Source organism: Scyliorhinus torazame, chromosome 11 (genome assembly GCF_047496885.1).
Source record: "Scyliorhinus torazame isolate Kashiwa2021f chromosome 11, sScyTor2.1, whole genome shotgun sequence".
Classification (NCBI taxonomy): domain Eukaryota; kingdom Metazoa; phylum Chordata; class Chondrichthyes; order Carcharhiniformes; family Scyliorhinidae; genus Scyliorhinus; species Scyliorhinus torazame.
The window spans coordinates 231091274-231115900 of NC_092717.1; the positions used below are offsets into that span (position 1 = coordinate 231091274).

At 52.8% G+C, this 24627-nt stretch overlaps 1 protein-coding gene across 1 annotated transcript; it reads right to left on the reverse strand.

Annotated features, from left to right (window-relative positions):
- Positions 1-207: 207 nt before the first annotated feature.
- Positions 208-24627, reverse strand: seh1l (SEH1-like (S. cerevisiae)). The gene is given in 11 exon segments (XM_072468428.1): positions 208-447; positions 2723-2885; positions 5080-5237; positions 8480-8507; positions 8510-8551; positions 8554-8618; positions 9885-9983; positions 14188-14399; positions 16118-16264; positions 17971-18021; positions 24442-24627. Coding segments are annotated over 11 exon segments (1086 nt in total). The 5' UTR covers positions 24553-24627; the 3' UTR covers positions 208-437.

The following is a 24627-nucleotide window of genomic DNA, read 5'->3' on the forward strand; positions in this document are numbered from 1 at the left end:
ATTTTGCTTAAATGTTTACAAAGTCATTTATCGTCACCTTAATGTTATACATACGTTATGTATATGGCTATAGAAGATGTAGCATTGATTTCATCCAAGCTTGCTTCTCTAAGATAATGTAACATGTGCCTCTCCTGAGTTTCCTGTACATTGGTGCCAACTCTTCAAGAACAATGTCAAACTTATTCAGGAAAATAAACACTAACAAACAGGGGGAAAAAAAATGTAATTTTATGAAGCCTTCCATCCAAGATTATTAGTAAGCAGGTTGCTGGTTGGCCTCTGATGACACTGGGGAGGGGGAAAAAGGAGTTCACTTTTCATTCCTGTGTGCATGCAACAAGCAGCAAAATAGCCAAGTTATTCCAGTTAGCTCGAGATCAGCTGTGCTTTCTGTCTGTTGAAAAGGGCATTATATATGTAGAAGGCAAGGTGTATCAAGGTTTCCTAAAAGAAAAAAAAATGAACATATACCACATTTCAAATGTGAAAATGTTTGTAATCCTTTCTATTTGATTATATTTCCGGGGGTGGGTTGGAGAAAAAAAAAACGAGAACATTTCAAATGTAACATTCACTTTTATGGCTAAGTAAAGAAATCCAAATTCTTTGCTCCATTTAATCTTGCTCCAAAGGTTTGTGTTTTTGATGTTCATGTCGCCAATGTCCCAGAGGACCATAGGCTGCTCTCCCCATTGAGAGTTGACAGGTGGTGATTTATCCCAAGGGGCACTAACATAGGAATTAGGAGAAGTGGGCATTTCAGCCCCTTGAGCCTGCTCCGCTATTCAATCAGATCATGGCTGATCTCTTCCTGGTCTCAAATCCACCTCCCTACCTGTTCCCCATATCCCTTTAACCCTTGCCCCGACACCTCAGGCAAGGGGCAAGGTTGAGATGAGTAACCTCAGCCGGTACGGGAATTGAACCCGAGCTTTTGGCATCGCTCTGCATCACGAACCAGCCGTTCAACTAAGTTAACCGACCCCTGGTTTCTTTGATATGTCAATACAAATCTTGTATATTGCAAAGATATGCAAGCAATGTCCAGACACACTGTTCTGCACCACAACACAACAAACTCAAATTAAAAAATTGAGTAACCTAAAAATGGGTGGGAGTGGTACCTCTAGTCGATGAACTGTTTTGGAAGCAATGCTTCTTGCCACCAAGTTAGCGATCACTGCCAGGTTCCTGATCTTAAGCCAAGCATCAGGAACACTGTTTCCTCAGAAAGGGATGGAGAGAGTCAGAGGTGAAATCTCCAGTCAGATGGGCGAGGAATTGGCGCAAGATTGGAGCTAGAGAAAACACCCTCAGCTATTTTCTTCCCTATGAATACAGAGCTGAGCTCATCCAGCACCATCTTTACCAGGCTCAAAAATCAGCAACTCAGCATGTCCTGATTGGCAATCCACAGGACTTTTCCATGATGTTACTCTACTGAAACCATTACTGGGATACATGAAATGCCTTCAGAATGCGACAGAAAATGGTCCAGCTCCACTGGCCTTTGAATCAGCGGTTACATTAAAAAAACATTTACACCCAAGTAGGAACACCCCCCCCCCCCCCCCCCCCCCGCCCAGCTCCATTTTTTCTCTAATCATATTCTTGGATTTCTGGGTTTTCTTTCCAATGAAAATATCACTGATCTATAATAAATCTGGTTTACGTGTACATTCCACTGGTATTGTCTCATGCATTTTTGGGGCTTGATTTATGACAAATCGGGCAAATTGAACTCTGAATTATTTTAACCCATTAAGTACAAGCTCAGAGTTTTGTACAGTTAAGTGCCACAAGGATGATTTTCAGTTCCAAGCTTTTGCAATAATACTTTGTGCTTGTTATTGTGTTTCCCTGCTCTTCCTTTTGTAAATTTAGATCTTCATTATTTCAGAAGTGTTTCAGTGGTACATGCATCAATTCTTCAAAGTAAAACAAGTTTAGTTATGGACACAACATAGTGACACAGTACGGAGTTCTCACTGTTGTCTCTTCATCTTGAGAAGTTTATGGTTATGGAATCTAATGTATGGCTATGACTATACCCAGTACTTTTAAATAAATCTGTTGAAATAAATGAAGAATTTAAGAGCAGATCCTGTTCATTTTGGGATTTATGTCAAGGGTCGGGAGTTTGTGTCAAGGGTCAGACGTTTATTCAGGCAGATTCGCTTTTACAGCTACATAATACATTACTTTTAAAAGATGCTATCATTCAAAAATCTTAAAAGGTAATGCAGAAAAAAAAGGAGCAGTAGCAGCATATTGATTTTTGAATGAATCTTCCCACAATACTCAATTTCCCAAATGGCAAGTTTCTTAATTAAGCCTGACTTTGGGAAAGGTGGCCATTAGAGGATAGAGTGATCCACACCACCCAGTAGCAATCACAGAACAGCACTGGCAGATTCCCAAATTCAGTGGGCATCATTCACATCACCTATTACACACTTTTCACAATAGATAGCTTCTAGTCTCACCCCAGCATAAAGTTTCAGTGAAGCCAACCAGTGTTTACGACAGGATTGGACATTTGGTGCTGGAGTCCATGAAACCCCGGTGTTCAAACCCTGCAGTGTAATGCCAACCTAGCTAATGCTTGAAAAAAAAAACCCAAGTCAAATGAAATGTATTAACCTCCAGATTAAGATCTTGTGTTTATATTTCTCAAATCTTCATTAATGTCTCTGAACTGAAAGCATCATCAACCTACCTTCCTCCAGAAGATGTTCCATTCATTGTATTCTGTGAGGCCGCACTGCCAAATACTGAGGAAGAATTAAGAATTCCCAATGGCTGTTGGAGTAAGGCATTATTTACAGGACTTCCATCTCCTTTCAATATGCCTGTACATTTCCAATTGTCCATATAATTAGCTGAAAAACAAAAAAAGGGACTTCAGTCCACAGGGGTATACATGCAAAGCATTTCTGACCCCAAGTGAAAATAAATTAACATTTCATGCATTTGATAGATTAATGTGCTTTTAACTTGGAATATAGGCCAGTTACAAATACTGCATTTAATGTAGCATTTCACAGGGGTGTTAACAGACATTTGATACTGAGCCACAATGGGAGATATTAAGACAAAAGCTTGGTTAAAATGGTAGGTTCGAAGTAGCAAGAAAAGGGAGGCAGAAAGGGTTGAGGGAGAGAATTACAGATCCGACGGCAGCCACCGGAGCCAAAGGAGAGTGGAGCTGGGGAGATTTTAAAAAAAGAGACTGAGAGCGGAGTCGGGAGGGCAAAGAGCGCGAAAAAGAGTGAGGCAGAGAGCGGAGGTGTGCTAAATTGGAGTTTGGATTAAGTGATGGTAATGCCATCGAATGTCAAGGGGCGATGGTTAGATCCTCTCTTGTAGGAGATGGTCATTGCCTGCCACTTTTGTGGCACGAATGTAACTTGCCAATTGTCAGCCCAAGCCTGGATATACCGTTACAATACTGTAGAGGAAGAATTTCTGGAGTGTATATTGGATTGTTTTCTGGACCAATAAGTTGAGGAACCAACTAGAGAACAGACATCCGAGACTGGGTATTGTGTAATGAGAAAGGAATAACTGGCAATCTAGTTGTGCTAGCCCCCTTGAGCCTGACCGTCCATAAGATGATAGAATTCTTCATGGCCATGCCTGAACCTGTCATTCATCAAGATTCACTTTAAACAATCATCAATACTTAGCAGCTAGGAGCTGGAACCCCAGCATCTCCTCCAGAAACAGAGGGGCTAAGATTCAAGTGCACTGCTCTTCCTGCCAATCCTGATCTGTGTGACAGAGTTACTCACTGGAAACATTTCACTAGCAATTGAGGAAACCCACAATAGGCAAGAGGAAAAAACATCTACAGTAAAATGTTGTTTCCCCCAAATCAGAAACCGTCTCTGCAAAATAAAGAGACTTATTCCATTAAGCAGGAATCAAATTGCGTGGCTACAATTAGATTACAGCGCACAGCATTAAAATGAGGAACAAGTGAAGTAGCACTCAGTTTCTAGCTAGTGTTTCAAAGCTCAATTTAACATCAAAGAAATCAGCTACAGAAATCAGGCCACACCTGGAGTATTGTGTTCAGTTTTGGTCTCCTTACTTGAGAAAGGACGTACTGGCACTGGAGGGTGTGCAGAGGAGATTCACTAGGTTAATTCCAGAGCTGAAGGGGTTGGATTACGAGGAGAGGTTGAGTAGACTGGGACTGTACTCGTTGGAATTTAGAAGGATGAGGGGGGATCTTATAGAAACATATAAGATTATGAAGGGAATAGATAGGATAGATGCGGGCAGGTTGTTTCCACTGGCGGGTGAAAGCAGAACTAGGAGGCATAGCCTCAAAATAAGGGGAAGTAGATTTAGGACTGAGTTTAGGAGGAACTTCTTCACCCAAAGGGTTGTGAATCTATGGAATTCCTTGCCCAGTGAAGCAGTAGAGGCTCCTTCATTAAATGTTTTTAAGATAAAGATAGATAGTTTTTTGAAGAATAAAGGGATTAAAGGTTATGGTGTTCGGGCCGGAAAGTGGAGCTGAGTCCACAAAAGATCAGCCATGATCTCATTGAATGGTGGAGCAGGCTCGAGGGGCCAGATGGCCTACTCCTGCTCCTAGTTCTTATGTTCTTATAAGGTGGTACAACTCTCCTTTCACTGCTTTGGTCTCTTATCAACAATTACTATCTTGCAGGTCATTTAATAATAACCAGAAGTCCTAGCACTATTATCAGTCACCAGCTTTCAGTTTACATCAGTACTTGCATTGCAGGTAAAACCAAAGGTAATGATAATACTAATTTGCATTATTAAAACAGTTGAAAATGTCATGTTATTATAAAACATCTAGTAATTAGATCTTGATGTTAAAAGTTCATGTGAGAGTATTCCTGTGTAACAGTGTAATAATGCCAGCAGCAAAATCGAAATTAAAACCACTTTACCAATAGCCACTCAACTGATCTTATTGATGCATTGAGATCAACAACTGGCAATCTTCAACCAAACCTCTCAATAATTACAATACAACACAATCAAAACAATTGTTTGACAGAAATCCAAGTGTGTTTAGAAATTCAAGGTCACCTTTCCATAATCTGACACATCCATCATCTCCGGAAGATGCCAAGACTGTACCAGTGATATTCCAGCTCACACGCCATACCTGCGAATTGTGGTTTTCGAACTGGGCCACTGTCTGGATTTCAAATTTTGTTGGCCCTCCCGAACCACTTAATTCTTTTCTATGGGAAAAGATGATAAAGGTGTAAAGTTTACTTTTTATTAGTTATGTCCCCTAGTTATGTACCCGGTTAGAAATAATCAGATTAGTACAGTAGTGGTTATGTTGCTGGTACTCTAAATTTATTTAAAAAAAATATTATACACACTCCCCAATCACATCACATCACGATAAAAGCAAAATACTGCAGATGCTAGAGATATGAAATAAAGACAGGAACGCTCAGTGGGTCTGGCAGCATCTGTGTTCAAAAGAGTCATAATGGAAACTGGACGGAATTTTGAGCCCATGTTAGCCAATGAGAAGCCACAACGGGTGCAAAATTCTGCGAGAATAGGGAAATGGAGTTCACCAATTTTCCAGGCCCCACGTTGGTGCTGTAACCAGGTTTCTGCCCAGGAACATCGGGATCCTCCTTTACATGATTTAACATCTCACTGGCTAGCTCTCCTGCCAGCCCCCCCCCCCCCCCCCCTCACACTCCGCCAATAATAATCTTTATTAGTGTCACAAGTAGGCTTACATTAACACTGCAATGAAATTACTGTGAAAATCCCCTAGTCACCACATTCCGACGTGTGTTCGGGTAAACAAAGGGAGAATTCAGAATGTCCAATTCACCCAAAAAACAAGTCTTTCGGGACTTGTGGGAGGAAACCAACGCAGACACAGGGAGAACGTGCAGACTCCGCAGACAGTGACCCAAGCGGGAATTGAACCCGAGACCCTGGCGCTGTGAAGCAACAGTGATAACCACTGTGCTACCGGGCTAGCATGATGTCATGCCGATGTGATTCACAACAGCTGTATAAAAACGCCAACATGGCAACCTCACTTCCAATGGAAATATCAGAGGTTAGCGCTCAGGTTGCCATCACCCTCCAGGGTGTCAATTGCAGAGGGGGCAGCAGAGAGGATGAGGGGGACCTAGATAAGTCCAACCCGGGGCCGGGGAGGCTGGTTCAGTCTCGGCACCTCAGGGAATGGGGTTCACTCGCAAGCCTTAGCGGCCCTTCATGGCTGTGAGCCTCTTGGTTTAAAGGGTGTTAAATCATAGAATCGTACAACACAGAAGCAAGCGATTAGGCTCAACTGCTCCATAGCTCACGTGAGACAAACAATTAATCCTTTTTAATTATGTTTTGTTTATCCGTATTATTTTAATAGCTTTGTGGATTCTGATTCTATTGCTGTTCTAACGAGACCTTCCATTTTCTAACACTAACCAAAACAGTTATAAATTGTATTTTTAATTGCTACGGCTTCCTGGGCTGATAGGTGGAATCACTCTTACAGTTATCAACAGCTGAGGTGGGGTGAGGTATTGGAAAAAGGTTAGAAATGCATTAAAGGAATAAAGAATAGAAAAATTCATAATGCATTTTTACATTCATAGAATATTTCATTTTTGAGTTTTAAATTATTATTCACATGCTCTAATTAAGTGCCGCCAGTCAAATGTTGCAATTTCAAATCCGACTGAGCACGGAGTTAAGCATCAGCTGTGGCTCAGTGGGTAGCGTTCTTTGCTAACTGGGCAGGAGATTGTGGTTCAAACCAAACGACAAAGACTTGAGCACATAATCCAGGGCTGACACTTAGTCAATATTTATCCCTCACTTAACGTCAGTAAAATGGATTACCCAGTTTAATCTATCTAATTGCTGTTTGTGGGACACCGCAGTGCACAAATCTGCTGACATGTGTCCTAGATTCCAATAGTGACTACGTTTCTGGCCACATTGGCTGTAAACATCTGGAAGACCAGAGCTAATATCTAACCTGTCATCACTTTTTAAATTTCCCTCCCAGGCACCCGTCCAATTCCATATCCTCTCCATCACTAAGACCATCTACTTCCACTTCTTTAATGTCACTGACTCCGCTGCAGCCTCAATGATCAGCTGCTGAAGCCATCATCCATGCTATTACCTCCAGACTTGACTGCTCAATGCTCTCATGGCCACTCTCCTGCTACTCAGATCCTAATCTGCACCAAGTCTTATTTACCCCTGTGCTTGTCGACCAAAGTTGGCTCCTGGGCAGGCAACACCTCAATTCTAACATTCTGATCCTCATGTTGAAACCCCTCCCAGGCTTTGCCCTCCCTATCTCTGTAACAGCCTCCAGCCCGAATTTGGGTGAAGCCCACGTTTCCTTCGCTGAATATTGGAAATCCAAAAAGAAACAGAAACTGCCAGAAGTGCTCAGCAGGTCTGTGGCATCTGTGGAGGGAGAAACTGTTCACATTTCTGGTCTGTGACCTTTTATCTGAACTAGGAAAAATTAGAAAAAGGTGATAACCAATTATTCTACTCTTTGTTGTTGTGGTATTGGTGCAGGCAAGAATGTTGTCCAGAGCTTGCTGCTCTTTTTCAAGTGCCAAGAGGATCTTTATCATCCATCTGACTTCATTTGCTACATTTCTAACTTCTCCCAGTTCTGGTGAAAGTTCATAGACCATAAACATTAACTCTTGGTTCTAAGGGCAGCACACTGGATCAGTGGTTAACATTGCTACCTACGGCGCCGAGGACCCAGGTTCGATCCCGACCCCAGGTCACTGTCCAAGTGGAGTTTGCATTCTCACTGTGTCTGCGTGGGGTTTCACCCCCACAACCTAAAAGATGTGCAGAATAGGTGGATTGGCCACCCTAAATTGCCCCTTAATTGAATTTTTTTAAAAAATTAAACTTTTGCTTCTCTCTCTCAACAGATGCTGCCAGCCCTGCTGAGTATTTCCAGCATTTTCTGTTTTATTTCAGATTTCTAGCATTGGCAGTATTTTACTTTTGTATTATCACCAGTATTTGCTATTCACAAAACACCTACTGTATTCCACAAAGCAACAATCACTATGATTTAACATTATGTGGTGCTAGAGCGGCCACGGTAGCACGGTGGTTAGCACTGCTGCCTACGGAACGGAGGACCCAGGTTCCATCCCGGGTCACTGTCTGTGTGGAGTTTGCACATTCTCCCCGTGTCTGTGTGGGTTTCATCCCCGCTACCGAAGATGTGCAGGGTAGGTAGATTGGCCACACTAAATTGCCCCTCAATCCAAAAAAATATAATTGGGCACTCTAAATTAAAAAAAAAACATGACATGGTACTATACAATGCCCCGAGTGGCACAAGGTAGTATATAAATACAAATTATATCGCATAGCTTCAATACAAATTTGCTTTGGCCATTTTACATACAATAGGTAAGGCAGAAATTAAGACCGAAGTAATGCTCACCTTAAAGGTTTTAGTGTGAAAATTCGACATCTTTATTTGCTACTGCAAGGATATGGAAAGACCTTCCAAGGTTGGAGCAAATGCAATATCATGCACCGGATCGGTGACTGTAATTAGGGTTTCAGCTTTTGCATACTTCCTAAAAACAAAACACAGATATCAAATCAGGATTCAGATCATTTATTTTTCTTTGCTCGCATTTTCTTTTCACTTCCACCGTCGAAACCGAAAAATGCTGCTGCAAAGTGCAAGAGCTCCTTCGTAAATGGGCGGATAACGAGAACAAGGCAGTGACCAAAACCTCCTGCATCAGAAACTGCTTTGGTGATACCGAATACATTCCGTAGGTGACCAGGTTGAAGAAATGGTACAACCTGCAGCTAACCTACTCACTTTCATGCTCGTTATTTAACATTGCCGCTGAGGAAAGTGATGTTTTGATCCATAAGGGAGTGGAGGGAAGTGGGGCACGGGCAGGAAAGTGGAGTTAATGCCACCATCAGATCAGCCATGATTTTACTGAATGGCGGAGGTGGCTCAAAGGGCAAAATGGCCCCGCCCCTGCTCTTATTTCTCGTGATCTTTTGCTCAGTCAGACCCACAAGATAAAGTCCATGGAGGGACTGGCCATTATTTCCTAGCTAGTTATAGTTGGCCCACAACCCTAAAGCAAGAGAATGGCATATCTTAGCATCTCATACATCTACAGTTTCTGGGAGGGTGCCGAGAAAAAGGATATTAATTTTATATATAATGCCACTGCACATCAGCACCACAAGTACTTTTCGTAAACAGTCCTTCCATAGAATGCTTAAGAGATGGTGCAGGAAAATATATTTCTTTTAAACTAAAGTTGAATACCCCCAATACGAAACTTTTAACCTGTTTCAAAAAGATAAGCGAGGGATAAACCAATGGTGAAATCACAGGTGGTTGTTACCTGTAGCTTTTAGTCACTGATGGTCTCCCACCGACTTTTTTTCCTGTCTTACAACAGGGTCAGAGGTAACCACCCATGCTGATGAATACCAGAGACCAGAAAGGTAACGACTTTCATTAATAACCCATGCTTTCAGCAGATCTCAGTTGGGACAGCAGTGAGATAATGTAACAGTTGGTTTCACAGGCTCCAGGTTAAGGGGGTTGACAAAATCCAATCAGGGTCTCCAATTCGGAACCTGCGCGACAAGCGCTTGAATCTGTGTGGGTCCAGGGACATTCAGGATCTGGACTGGTATGGCCGTTTCCTGCACCACCTGGGTTTATACATGGAAGATCTGGCACTTGAGTTACACCTCAACAGACAATAACTGTTATTGGAACTTTATTCTGGAGCATGTGCATGCACCATCAGGAGAGAATGGCAAAAAAATGTACATTTTCTTTACGTTCCTTCATATCTTACCTGGTGTTTTCGTTGTATTCATAAACCTGCACTTTCCCCCCTACATTTGTGCTGCTGTCATCGCTTCCCACTGCTATCATAGGGGGATGAGAACGGGAACTGTGAAGAATGACATTAGAAAAAGAATGTTTGAGATCTACATCTTAAGCTCTACATAATAATGGTGGCAGCATACAATCAAATCTGTACAAATATCAACTCTCAGCGAGATCATTTTCACTGTGCTTGAAAGGTGCACTATGTTTTTTTTAAATGCTCTTGAAAAGACAGGGGAAACAAAAATAAATAAAAAGAGTGTTTCGGCTGAACCCACGGCTGATTACACAAACGATCCGATTCAGAAGCAGGTAACTTGTCATTAATTTTCTTTATTTGTTCATGGGATGTGGGCTTCGCTGGCGGGGCCAACATTTATTGCCCATCCCTGAGGGCATTTAAGATCAACCCCATTGTTGTGGGTCTGGAGTCACATGTAGGCCAGACCGGGTAAGGATGACAGATTTCCTTCCCTAAAGGACATTAGGGAACCAGATGGGATTTTATGACAATCGACAATGGTTTTATGGTCATCATTAGACTTTTAATTCCAGCTTTTTTTTTTCAATTCAAGTTTCACCATCTGCCTTGGTGGGATTGGAACCCAGGTCCCCAGAGCATTACCCTGGGTCTCTGGATTATTAATCCAGTGACAATACCACTAGGCCACTGCCTCCTCAATGGAGGACACAGCATGGACACAGAATTATAACGTGCATTTCCAATAGCTGTTAAGATTCCAAACACAATAGACATTTTAAGCAGATTTTTCCTGATCAGAAAGGTTGATGGGAGACTAGAATGTTTTTTTTTTTTACATACACAAGTTATTGTGGTCTGGAATACACTCGCTGACAAGGTAGTAGGAGCAGATTCAGTAAAAACTTAGACAAGGGAATTCAATAATTATTTGAAAGGGAAAAAATTGCAGGATCAGATGGAAAGAGCAAGGTTTGGACTGATTGGATTGCTCTTTCATAGAGCTGACACAGGCTTGGTGGGCTGCCAGATTCGCTGAAAGCAAGGGATATCAGTGTTGAAGGAAATGCAACACTCTTAATTTAGCCGCTCGCCTAGATCAAATACAGTAGGAAACAACTGGAGGAGCAAATGAGACGAGAGAAAAAGCTGCAAATGTGATGTGAGAAAAGCATTTTCACACAACGACTCTCTCAAGTCTGGAATGCACTGCTAGGAAGCATGATGGAGGCAGGTTCAGCCGAGGCATTCAAGAGGGCATTAAATGATTAATTGAATCGACAATGTGTAGTGGTACAGGGAAAAGGCAGGGGAACTGCACTAAGTCACAATGCTCACTTGTAGCGCCAGTGCAGACACGGCGGGCCAAATAGTCTCCTTCTGCACCACAACAGTCCTGGGATTGTGTGAGATGGTAAAACAAAAGTAACAAAGGCTGACCATCGCAAAGATTATCAAACAAGAAACAGAGGTGATCACCCCATTGTGGCTAAAGTTTCTCCAAATGGATAATGGTCCTACTTATATTAATGGTTTGCTTTTTGGGGAATTGTTTCCACAGTATAGTCTACACCGTATCTACAGCACAGAAACAGGCCATGCAGCCAAACTGGTTAATGACAATGTTTACGTTCCACAAAGTGTAGCCCTGGCCCTAACCCTACTGGGAAATATGGCCAAGAAACAAAAGACATTGTAGCCTGATGGGAAATGTAGCCCAGTAACAAAGATATTAAAGAAATCACAGAGGCTTTCTGAAGACTTCCTGGGAATGCAGTTTCTACAAGAGGATGGACGACAGCAAGAGGCCCTGAGCCTTAAAGAAGATTGTCATCAGCTCAAGGAACCAGAGGAACAAACTTTGGGAACAAAGGCAAAGGCAGGATGAGCGTTAATAAGTGTGAAGAATAACAAGTCATAATACAGATGCTATGGTTTGATAAAACATCAGTGGCGAGATTCTCCGACCCCCCCGCCGGGTCGGAGAATCGCCGGGGGCTGGCGTGAACCCCGCCCCCGCCGGTTGCCGAAGTTTCCGGCACCGGAGATTCGGCGGGGGCGGGAATCGCGCTGCGCCGGTTGGCGGCCCCCCCACCCGATTCTCCGGCCCGGATGGCCGAAGTCCCACCGCTAAAATGCCTGTCCCGCCGGCGTAGATTAAACCACCTACCTTACCGGCGGGACAAGGCGGCGCGGGCGGGCTCCGAGGTCCTGGGGGGGGGGGGGGGGGGGGGGGGGGGGGGGGGGGGGGGGGGGGGGGGGCGGGGCGCGGGGCGATCTGGCCCCGGGGGGGGTGCCTCCACGGTGGCCTGGCCCGCGATCGGGGCCCACCGATCCGCGGGCGGGCCTGTGCCGTGGGGGCACTCTTTCCCTTCCGCCTCCGCCACGGCCTCCACCATGGCGGAGGCGGAAGAGACTCCCTCCACTGCGCATGCGCGGGAATGCCGCCAGCGGCCGCTGACGCTCCCGCGCATGCGCCGCCTGGAGATGTCATTTCCGCGCCAGCTGGCGGGGCAACAAAGGCCTTTTCCGCCAGCTGGCGGGGCGGAAATTCGTCCGGCGCGACCTAGCCCCTTAAGGTTGGGGCTCGGCCCCCAAAGATGCGGAGCATTCCGCACCTTTGGGGCGGCGCGATGCCCGACTGATTTGCGCCGTTTTGGGCGCTCAGTTTGGCGGACATCGCGCAGTTTCCGGAGAATTACGCCCCAGTTTACTGGATCTTTGAAACACAATCTCAGCAACTGGGGATCATAAAACGGACATTATCAAACCCTCGAAAAGCTCGAAGAAATCATAAAAAGCAATGATTCAAAGCTTCATCAGCGAAAAACTCAGAAACAACCAGCTCAGAAGATTACGCAGAGTCAAGGGCTCGCTGATCAGTAAAGCATCCTTCGAGAAAGCTTGGTCAGCTGTTCTGTTTAGGATGACATTTGAGTTTGATTCGTGAGTTGAGTAACAGTTAGCACTTATTGAGTATTAGTCCGTGTGACACTTATTGAGTATTAGTCCGTGTGACACTTGTTGAGTATTAGTCCGTGTGACGCTTATTGAGTATTAGTCCGTGTGACATTTATTGAGTATTAGTCCATGTGACACTTGTTGAGTATTAGTCCGTGTGACACTTATTGAGTATTAGTCCATGTGACAGTTTTATTAAGGGTTAAGTATTAGTCTGTGTGACAATAATTAACTGCAGAAGACACATTTGTGTGACACATTTGATCCGATTAAAGTAAACTTGATTCAAGAACACCTGTGTGTGCAGTTTGTGTGATGTGTCAGTTGTGACCCTCGTCCAGGAGGGGTAACATAAGCCTCCTTCTCCCCGACTTCACCTCTTTGTACAGCATGACCCTCTATTTCTTTCTCCCACAGGTTTACCTAGCTTATTCTAAAACACATCCTTGTCTTTCCCTTCAACAGCTCCACATAGCAGCGGCAGAATTAAGAAATCATCTTAACAATTTTATTCACAGTAACTGATTACAGTAGTTCAACAGAAACTTATTCTGAATTTGAATCATAGAATCTACAGTGCAGGAGGCTGCCATTCGGCACATCAAGTCTGCACCGGCCCTTGGAAAGAGCACCCTATCCAAGCCCATACCTCCATCCTATCCCTGTAACCCCACCCAACCTTTTTTGGACACTAAGGGCAATTTAGCATGGCCAATCCACCTAACCTGCACATCTTTGGACTGTGGGAGGAAACCGGAGCACCCAGAGGAAACCCACTGAGACATGGGGAAAACGTGCAGACACCTCATTTTTAGGTCTTCAACCAGGGTCAATCCCTTCGTTTTGATGATAATGGTAGAGTGGACAATCTGCCAGGCCACAAAGTAATAATCTTTCTTAGTGTCACAATTAGGCTTACATTAACACTGCAATGAAGTTACTGTGAAAAGCCCTCATCACCACAGTCCCGCGCCAGTTCGGGTACATGGAGGGAGAATTCAGAATGTCCAAATTACCAATCAGCACGTCTTTCGGGACTTGTGGGAGGAAACCCACGCAGACACGGGGAGAACGTGCAGACTCCGCACAGACAGTGACCCAAGCCGGGAATCGAACCTGGGACCCTGGAGCTGTGAAGCAACAGTGCTAACCACCGTATTACCATGCCGCCCATTCGCTTCGTCAAAACGGTAATAACGCCCCTTGTTCACCAAAAAAAACAATGTTAGGCTTTTACCTTGCTGGAGTTACTGTTTTGTCTGAAACTGGGGCACTGTTAAATTAAAATGCTCCAAGCTGCGAGGTGAAAATACTCACACACTCTCACCTTGAAGGGTTCCAGGAAATACAGCTACAGTTCAATTTGCACGAGATCTCATGTTGCAATGACCACTGACTGAGGTTCATGACGTCTGGGGCCTCGTAGATTCGTACAACACCATCTGCAGAACAGGTGGCTAGAACCAAACCCATGTGTTTCGGAGCAAATTTCACATCAGTCACCGAGGTTCTGCTGTCCACAAGTGTCGTCCTCTTCACCTGTTTGGAGGTCAGTCAAAGGCCTATTAATGTACATGTAGCTATTGACAATGGTTTAGGTTTCATTCCAATCCCGTCTCATTCTCCCTCCTCTCTGGGAAGGCACTGACTCGTCAGACGAGCAATTTCGGTGCAGACTTCCAATATTCACCTGAAGCTATTCCTCGTGCAAGTGTTAAGTTATTGGACCATGAGGGGCATCATATCTGAATTTAATCCTGTTCTCATCTGACACACGATATTACAGCGCAGACCAAATGATAACAATCAGGGACATGAATGGAGGAATCCTCAATGATTTCATTTTCACCCTCTCCCTAATACAGGGGATACACTCAATTGTGCTTAGACAAAGAGTCATCCAGACTCCAAACATTAGCTCCCTTTTCTCTCCACCGATGCTGTCAGACCTGCTGAGATTGTCCAGCATTTTCTGTTTTTGTTTCAGATTTCAGCATCCGCAGTAATTTGCGTTAATTACACTCAATTGTCATGGCTAAAGACGATATTTAATGAAAGGGAAAATGCACCACTGTCACAGCCCAGTGCCTTAATAAGTGAACATATCATTTTTTATTTATTCCTTCATCACTGGCGGGGCCAACATTTTTTGCCCATCACTGGGGGCATTTAAGAGTCAATCACATTGCTGAGGGTCTGCAGTCACATGTAGGCCAGACCGGGTAAGGACGGCAGGTTTCCTTCCCTAAAAGACATCAGTGAACCAGATGGGTTTTTACGACAATGGTGTCATGGTCGTCATTAGACTTTTAATTCCAGATTTTAGTATTGAATTAAAATCCCACCAACTGTCCTGGTGGGATTCGAACCCGGGTCTCCAGAGCATTTCCCTGGGCCTCTGGATTACTAATCCAGTGGCAATACCACTACGCCACTGCCTCCCCTCACAGGAATGTGCCACTGATAGGAGCGGTTAAAATGGGTATAAATAGATATACTGAAAAAAAAAGAGGGTGCCAAGTTGCATCAACCTTGCCTCTGAGGCAGAAGGTGTGGGCTCCTGTCCCAATCCAAAGACTTGAGCACAGAATCTAGGCTGACGTCACAGTGCTACATTGAGGGAATGTTGCACTGTCAAAGGCACTGCCTTTTGGATGGCATGTTAAACTGATGCCTTGCCTGTGATCTCAGGGAGATGTAAAGGATTCCATGGTACTATTCTGAAAACATGTGCCCTGGGTAATATTTAACCCTCAAACAACATCTCAAAAACATCTGGTCATCATCACATTGGTGTCTGTGGTAGCTTACTGTGCACAAAACTAGTTGCCGCATTAAAACAGTGATTGCTCTTCAAAGGTACTGCATTAGATGTAAAGTTCTTTGGGACCTCCTTGGGTCGTGAAAGGTGCTACTGAAATGCATGTTTTTTTCTTTTCACTTCCAATTGGCATCTATTTGCATTTCCCCATACATCGGTCAGCTTACAATTCTGACAGATAATTAAACCAATACTCACCATTTCACTGACCGCATTAAAAAAATATTTCAACTTGAATAATTGGTTTGTCTAGTAGTAGAATGAACATAATATGTTGAACTTTATAAATTTAATTGTTGCACCTCAGGTGGATTAGTTGACCTGGGGACTGGAATGTGGTAAAACTGTAATTTGCTACAATCCATCGCAAACCAGCAGCACCATCCAAAATCAACCAAAACACCGCAGCATGAGTAATGAAGAGATCCAAACTTACCCAATGGCTCTGTCCCCGCAGTTTATCATTAGACTCGCCCACTATCTCCTCCCATACAGCTGCTGTCCGATCGAAGGAGCAGGAAGCTAACACTTGCCCAAACTCAGGGTGGGCCCATGTTACTCGCCATACTGATCCACTGTGTGTCTACAAAACAGATTGTATAAAATACTATGCGTTAGGTTAGAGAGCAGTGGTAAGAATCTCAGTTACAATGGTAGCCGTATTATGGGCGGCACAGGGTTAGCACTGCTGCCTCACAGCTCCAGGGACACCGGTTCGATTCAGGCCTTGGGTGACTGTGTGGAGTTCGCACATTCTCCCAGTGTCTGCGTGGGTTTTCTCCGAGTGCTCTGGCTTCCTCGCTCAGTCCAAAGATGTTCAAGTTATGTGGAGTGCCCATGCTAAATTGTCTCTTACTGTCCAAAGATATGTGTTTAGGTTTGGGGGATAGGGCAGAGGAGTGGGCCTGGGTAGGGTGTTCTTTTAGAGGATCGGTGCAGACTCGATGGGCCAAATGGCCTCCTTCTGCACTGCTGCAATTCTATTCTATAGTTACAGAATAGAAACAGGCCACCCACCCAACCTGCCAAGACTTTATCCAACTCTATTAGCACGATAGAGTTGTCCAGTGGAGGAGATTGTCTAGAATTGGCCTCTCTTCTCTGGGGTTTAGAATAAAGGGAGGTGATCTTCTTGAAATTATACTGTTCCGAGAGGGTAGATGCTGTGACGCTTCTTTCCCCTGGCTGGAGAATCTAGAACACAAGGTCATTGCCTCAGGATAAGAGATCGGCCATTTAGCACTGGGATGAGGAGACATTTCTTCACGCAGAGGGTTGTGGATGTTTGGAATTCTTTAGTCAATGAACATATGCAAGAGTGAGATGGGCAGATTTTTTTTTTGACACTAAGGGAATCAAGGGACATGGGGAGGAAAATGGACTTGATGTAGAAAGACAGCATCGACTTGAAGGACTCTATGGACTCTTCCTGATCCAATTTCTTATATTCTTATAACATTTTATTCTCTTCTCTCTCATCTATTAATCTAGCTTGATCTAAATCATCTTTCCAACTGAAGTCTTCTAATTTCACATTATTTTTAGTAAAAGGTTTGTTTCTGTCCCCCCCACCAAGGCACAGTAGCAGAGGAGACTGATTTCACATTCTAACCACTCGCTGGGGAAAGACGTTTCTCTTGAACTCTTCACTGGGTTTTATTTTCAGCATTTTGTTTTTATTTTGCATAAAGGGAGCCTTTAGTCACAAATTCAAAAAACCAAAAAAACTATGATAAACTTGAACAGTTTGATATTTTTAAATTTCTGATTAGAGGTTACTATTCAGTCTGTAATGCAGGTTTTACAGATTTGAACGATGTGAAGGAGCCTTCGCACGATGTGATCACAAACACACAAAGTTTTAAAAAAAATTTAGAGTACCCAATTCACTTCTTCCAATTAAGGGGCAATTTAGCATGGCCAATCCACCTAGCCTGCACATCTTTGGGTTGTGGGAGCGAAACCCACGCAAACACGGGGAGAATGTGCAAACTCCACACGGACAGAACCCAGAGCCGGGATCGAACCTGGGACCTCGGCGCTGTGAGGCAATAGAGCTAACCCTCTGCGCTACCGTGCTGCCCCACAATATTTGGGGTTGAAGCTGAAATGATGGTTATTTGTAAGGGAGAGATTATGGAGCTTTGTTTTCTCCAAATTCAGAGTCTTTGCGAGATTGGATATTATACGCACACACATTAAAAAGTTACAATATGGTGTACGTGTCTACTTGAGTACAGTGTGGTTAAGAGGCACATGCGCCTCTAAACTCAAACAGAAGCTCCTTACCTTCCAGCTTGCTGTGCAGTGCCACTCCCCAGATTCACCTTTGTCCCACACCTGTCAAACCAATGTAGTATTCGTTAAAAACTACGACATCAATACTATTCCACCAGCTGCTTCTTTATTGATAATACAAGCTCCTACCATCACACTTTCCTGATTGGGATTGAGATTACATTGCACAGGGAATGAATGGAGTACAAAACCTGTGGAACATTGAACCATTGCAATGGAAAATGTTGGACCAGTGGATGCGATCTATGTACCGTTGTCCCAAGTGGTGATCAGGTGCTTCCCCAGGAATATTAAGTAGGAATGCAAGTTCCATCTCTTCCCAACTCCCATGTGCTGAGCAGCACATTACATCCTTGCTAACCAGCAAGGCCAGAGAATGAATGGCACATTGCCACATAACCAGGAAGAAAGTAGAGATGAGAAAAACCCCACTCTTCTCAATTCGACTTTCAATCAACTTGTGTCACAATGTAGGTGCTCAGAATGGAATAATGCAAGGCTTTTCCAGATGTTATAAAAGGTCTGCAGTTCCCTATCTGGAGGACAGCCAGTGGGAGTCAGATTCTGGGAGTCTGCAGGGTGATTGAAACAGGCCGAGAGGGAGGGAATGATGAGCTGCTCATTTCTGATGCGAGTTGGATGTGCACCCCCCAACCTCTCTCCACCTCATCCTCCCTCCCACTCCTCTCCCCACCTCACCCCTTTCTCCCCCCTCACCCCCCCACCTCGCCCCCTCACCCCCCCACCTCGACCCCCCACCCCCCCATCTCGCCCCCTCACCCCCCCCCACCTCGCCCCCACCTCGCCCCCCCCTCACCCCCGCCACCTTGCCCCCCCCTCACCCCGCCACCTCGCCCCCTCACCTCGCCCCCTCACCCGCTCCCACCTCGCCCCCTCACCCCCCCCCACCTCGCCCCCTCACCCCCCTTACACCCCCACCTCGCCCCCTCACCCCCCCACCTCGCCCCCTCACCCCCCCAACTCGCCCCCTCACCCCCCCACCTCGCCCCCTCACCCCCTCGCCCCCCCACCTCGCCCCCTCGCCCCCCCACCTCGCCCCCTCGCCCCCCCACCTCGCCCCCTCGCCCCCCCACCCCCCCACCTCGCCCCCTCACCCCCCCACCTCGCCCCCTCACCCCCCCACCTCGCCCCCTCACCCCCCCACCTCGCCCCCTCACCCCCCCACCTCGCCCCCTCACCCCCCCCACCTCGCCCCCTCACCCCCCCACCTCGCCCCCTCACCTCGCCCCCTCACCCCCCCCACCTCGCCCCCTCATCCCCCTCCCCACCTCACCCCCTCCCCACGCTCACCTCGCCCCCTCACCCCCCCACCTCACCCCCTCACCCCCCCACCTCGCCCCCTCACACCCCCCACCTCGCCCCCTCACCCCCCCACCTCGCCCCCTCACCCCCCCACCTCGCCCCCTCACCCCCCCACCTCGCCCCCTCACCCCCCCACCTCGCCCCCTCATCCCCCCTCCCCACCTCACCCCCTCCCCACCTCACCTCGCCCCCCTCAACTCGCCCCCTCACCCCCCCACCTCACCCCCTCACCTCGCCCCCTCACACCCCCCCACCTCACACGCTCACCCCCCCCCCCCTCACCCCCACCTCGCCCCCTCACCCCCCCCCCCCACCTCGCCCCCTCACCCCCCCCCCACCTCGCCCCCTCACCCCCCCCCCCCACCTCGCCCCCTCACCCCCCCCACCTCGCCCCCTCACCCCCGCCCCCTCAGCCCCCCACCTCGCCCCCTCACCCCCCCCACCTCGCCCCCTAACCTCGCCCCCTCATCCCCCTCCCAACCTCACCCCCTCACCTCACCCCCTAACCCCCACCTCGCCCCCTCACACCCCCCCACCTCGCCCCCTCACCCCCCCAACTCGCCCCCTCACCTCCCCCCTCACCTCGCCCCCTCACCCCCCCACCTCGCCCCCTCACCTCCCCCACCTCGCCCCCTCACCCCCCCCACCTCGCCCCCTCACCCCCTCACCTCCCCCACCTCGCCCCCTCACCCCCCCCACCTCGCCCCCTCACCCCCCTCACCCCCCCACCTCGCCCCCTCACCTCGCCCCCCCACCTCGCCCCCTCACCCCCCCCACATCGTCCCCTCACCCCCCCACCTCGCCCCCTCACCCCCCCACCTCACCCCCCCACCTCGCCCCCCCACCTCGCCCCCCCACCTCGCCCCCTCACCCCCCCACCTCGCCCCCCCCACCCCCCTCACCTCACCCCCCCCCACCTCGCCCTCACCCCCCCCACCTCGCCCCCTCCCACCCCCGCCCCCCTCCACCCCCCACCTCGCCCCCTCACGTCGCCCCCTCACCCCCCCCCACCTCACCCCCTCACCTCGCCCCTCACCCTCCCCACCTCGCCCCCATCTCGCCCCCTCACCCCCCCCCCACCTCACCCCCCCGCCCCCTCAACCCCCCGCCCCCTCACACCCCCGCCCCCTCACACCCCACCCGCCCCCTCACCCCCCCCGCCCCCTCACCCCCCTACCCCCCCCGCACCCCCCCTACCCCCCCCTACCCCCCCGCCCCCTCACCCCCCCTACCCCCCCCCGCCCCCTCACCCCCCCTCGCCCCCCTCACCCCCCCTCACCACCCCCACCTCGCACCCTCACCCCCCCCACCTCGCCCCCTCACCCCCCCCCCACCTCGCCCGCTCACCCCCCCACCTCGCCCCCTCGCGCCCCCTGACCCCCCCGCGCCCCCTCACCACCTCGCCCCCCCCACCTCGCCCCCTCACCCCGCCCCCCCCACCTCGCCCCCTAACCCCCCCCCCGCCTCGCCCCATCACCCCCCCACCTCACCCCCCCCACCTCGCCCCCTCACCCCCCCACCTCGCCCCCCCCACCCCCCCCCACCTCACCCCCCCAACTCGCCCCCTCCACCCCCCCCACCTCGCCCCCTCCACCCCCCACCTCGCCCCCTCCACCCCCCCCGCCCCCTCCACCCCCCCCACCCCGCCCCCTCACCCACCTCACCTCACCCCCTCCCACCCCCCCACCTCGCCCCCTCACCCCCCCCACCTCGCCCCCTCACCCCCCGACCTCGCCCCCTCACCACCCCCCCCCCCACCTCGCCCCCTCAACCCCCCCCACCTCGCCCCCTCACCCCACCCCCCACCTCGCCCCCTCACCCCACCTCGCCCCCTCACCCCCCCACCTCGCCCCCCTCACCCCCCCCCACCTCGCCCCCTCACCCCCCCCACCTCGCCCCCCCCACCCCCCCCACATCACCCCCTCCACCCCCCCCACCTCACCCCCCCCCACCTCGCCCTCCTCACCCCCCCACCTCGCCCCCTCACCCCCCCCACCTCGCCCCCTCACCCCCCCCACCTCCACCTCGCCCCCTCACCCCCCCCACCTCGCCCCCCCTCACCCCCCCCCACCTCGCCCCCTCACCCCCCCCACCTCACCCCCCCCCACCTCGCCACCACCTCACCCCCCCACCTCGCCCCCTCGCCCCCTCACCCCCCCCCACCTCGCCCCCACCTCACCCCCCCACCTCGCCCCCTCGCCCCCACTCGCCCCTCACCGCCCTCACCCCCCCCACCTCGCCCCACCTCACCCCCCCACCACCTCGCCCCCTCACCCCCCCCCACCTCGCCCCCCCCCTCACCCTCACCCCCCCCCCACCTCGCCCCCTCACCCCACCCCCCCCACCCCTCACCCCCCCCACCTCGCCCCCTCACCCCACCCCCCCCACCTCGCCCCCTCACCCCCCCCACCTCGCCCCCTCACCCCCCCCACCTCGCCCCCTCACCCCCCCCACCTCGCCCCTCACCCCCCCCCACCTCGCCCCCTCACCCCCCCCCACCTCGCCCCCTCACCCCCCCCACCTCGCCCCCTCACCCCCCCCCCACCTCGCCCCCTCACACCCCCCCACCTCGCCCCCTCACACCCCCCCCACCTCGCCCCCTCACACACACCCCCCGCCCCCTCACACCCCCCCGCCCCCTCACCCCCCCGCCCCCTCACCCCACCTTGCCCCCTCACACCCCCCTCACCCCCCCGCCCCCTCACCCCACCTCGCCCCCTCACACCCCCCCGCCCCCTCACCCCCCCGCCCCCTCACCCCCCTCGCCCCCTCACCCCCCTCACCCCCCCGCCTCGCCCCCCCGCCCCCCCCCTCGCCCCCCCCTCGCCCCCCCGCCTCGCCCCCCACCCCCCCTCGCCCCCCCCACCTCACCCCCCCTCGCCCCCTCATCCCCCCCACCTCGCCCCCTCACCCCCCTCACCTCGCCCCCTCCACCCCCCCCACATCACCCCCTCCACCCCCCCCACATCACCCCCTCACCCCCCCCACCTCACCCCCCCACCTCACCCCCCCCAACCTCACCCCCCCCACCTCGCCCCCTCACCCCCCCACCTCGCCCCCTCACCCCCCCCACCTCGCCCCTCACCCCCCCCACCTCGCCCCTCACCCCCCCCACCTCGCCCCTCACCCCCCCCACCTCACCCCCCCCACCTCGCCCCCACCTCACCCCCACCTCACCCCCCCCCACCTCGCCCCCTCACCCCCCCCGCCCCCTCACCCCACCTCGCCCCCTCACACCCCCCGCCCCCTCACACCCCCCTCACCCCCCCGCCCCCTCACCCCCCCACCCTCACCCCCCTCGCCCCCTCACCCCCCGCCCCCTCACCCCCTCTCACCCTCACACCCCCCCGCCCCCTCACCCCCCCACCTCGCCCCCACCTCGCCCCCTCACCCCCCCACCTCGCCCCCTCACCTCGCCCCCTCACCCCCCTCACCTCGCCCCCTCACCCCCCCACCTCGCCCCCTCACCCCCCCCACCTCGCCCCCTCACCCCCCCACCTCGCCCCCTCACCCCCCCCCCACCTCGCCCCCTCACCCCCCCCCACCTCGCCCCCTCACCCCCCCCCACCTCGCCCCCTCACCCCCCCCACCTCGCCCCCTCACCCCCCCCCACCTCGCCCCCTCACACCCCCCCACCTCGCCCCCTCACACCCCCCCACCTCGCCCCCTCACACCCCCCCACCTCGCCCCCTCACACACCCCCCACCTCGCCCCCTCACACACCCCCCGCCCCCTCACACCCCCCCGCCCCCTCACCCCCCCGCCCCCTCACCCCACCTTGCCCCCTCACACCCCCCTCACCCCCCCGCCCCCTCACCCCCCCTCGCCCCCCCGCCCCCTCTCACCCTCACACCCCCTCGCCCCCTCACCCCCCCGCCCCCTCACCCCCCCACCTCGCCCCCTCACCTCGCCCCCTCACCTCGCCCCCTCACCCCCCCCACCTCGCCCCCTCTCCCCTCCCACCTCGCCCCCTCACCCCCCCCACCTCGCCCCCTCACCCCCCCACCTCGCCCCCCCCACCTCGCCCCCTCACCCCCCCACCTCGCCCCCTCACCCCCCCACCTCGCCCCCTCACCCCCCCACCTCGCCCCCTCACCCCCCCCACCCCCCCACCTCGCCCCCTCACCCCCCCACCTCGCCCCCTCACCCCCCCCACCTCGCCCCCTCACCCCCCCCCCACCTCGCCCCCTCACACCCCCCCACCTCGCCCCCTCACACCCCCCCCACCTCGCCCCCTCACACACCCCCCACCTCGCCCCCTCACACACCCCCCACCACGCCCCCTCACACACCCCCCGCCCCCTCACACCCCCCCGCCCCCTCACCCACCTTGCCCCCTCACACCCCCCTCACCCCCCCGCCCCCTCACCCCACCTCGCCCCCTCACCCCCCCGCCCCCTCACCCCCTCACCCCCCCTCGCCCCCCCGCCCCCCCCTCGCCCCCCCCGCCTCGCCCCCCCACCCCCCCTCGCCCCCCCCACCTCACCCCCCCTCGCCCCCTCACCCCCCCCACCTCGCCCCCTCACCCCCCCACCTCGCCCCCTCCACCCCCCCACCTCGCCCCCTCACCCCCCCACCTCACCCCCCCCACCTCACCCCCCCACCTCGCCCCCCCCACCTCGCCCCCTCACCCCCCCCACCTCGCCCCTCACCCCCCCCCACCTCACCCCCCCCACCTCGCCCCCACCTCACCCCCCCCCACCTCGCCCCCTCACCCCCCCGCCCCCTCACCCCACCTCGCCCCCCGCCCCCTCACACCCCCCTCACCCCCCCTCGCCCCCTCACCCCCCCACCCTCACCCCCCTCGCCCCCCCTCACCCTCACACCCCCTCGCCCCCCACCTCGCCCCCCCCGCCCCCCACCTCGCCCCCCCCGCCCCCCACCTCGCCCCCTCATCCCCCCACCCCCCCTCACCTCGCCCCCCACCTCGCCCCCTCGCCCCCCCTCACCCCCTCCACCTCGCCCCCTCGCCCCCCCCTCGCCCCCTCCACCTCGCCCCCCCTCACCCTCCCTCGCCCCCTCCCCTCCCCCTCGCCCCCCCACCCCCCCTCGCCCCCCCTCCCCTCCCCCTCGCCCCCCCTCCCCTCCCCCTCGCCCCCCCCTCACCCCCCCCTCCCCTCGCCCCCGCCGCCTCTCCACCTTCACGCTCTGATCGCTGGAGCAAGTCGCCATCCTCCGCCCGTGGAAGTCGAAGGAAACATCGTGGATCAGGTCCTTGTGATCGGCCGCGATGCTCCGGGCCACGAACATCCCCCCGGCCGCTTCTGGCTGCGGAAACGCGCGGGCCTCAGTCAGGCCGGGATCCGACAGGGCAGGGGGGAGGGG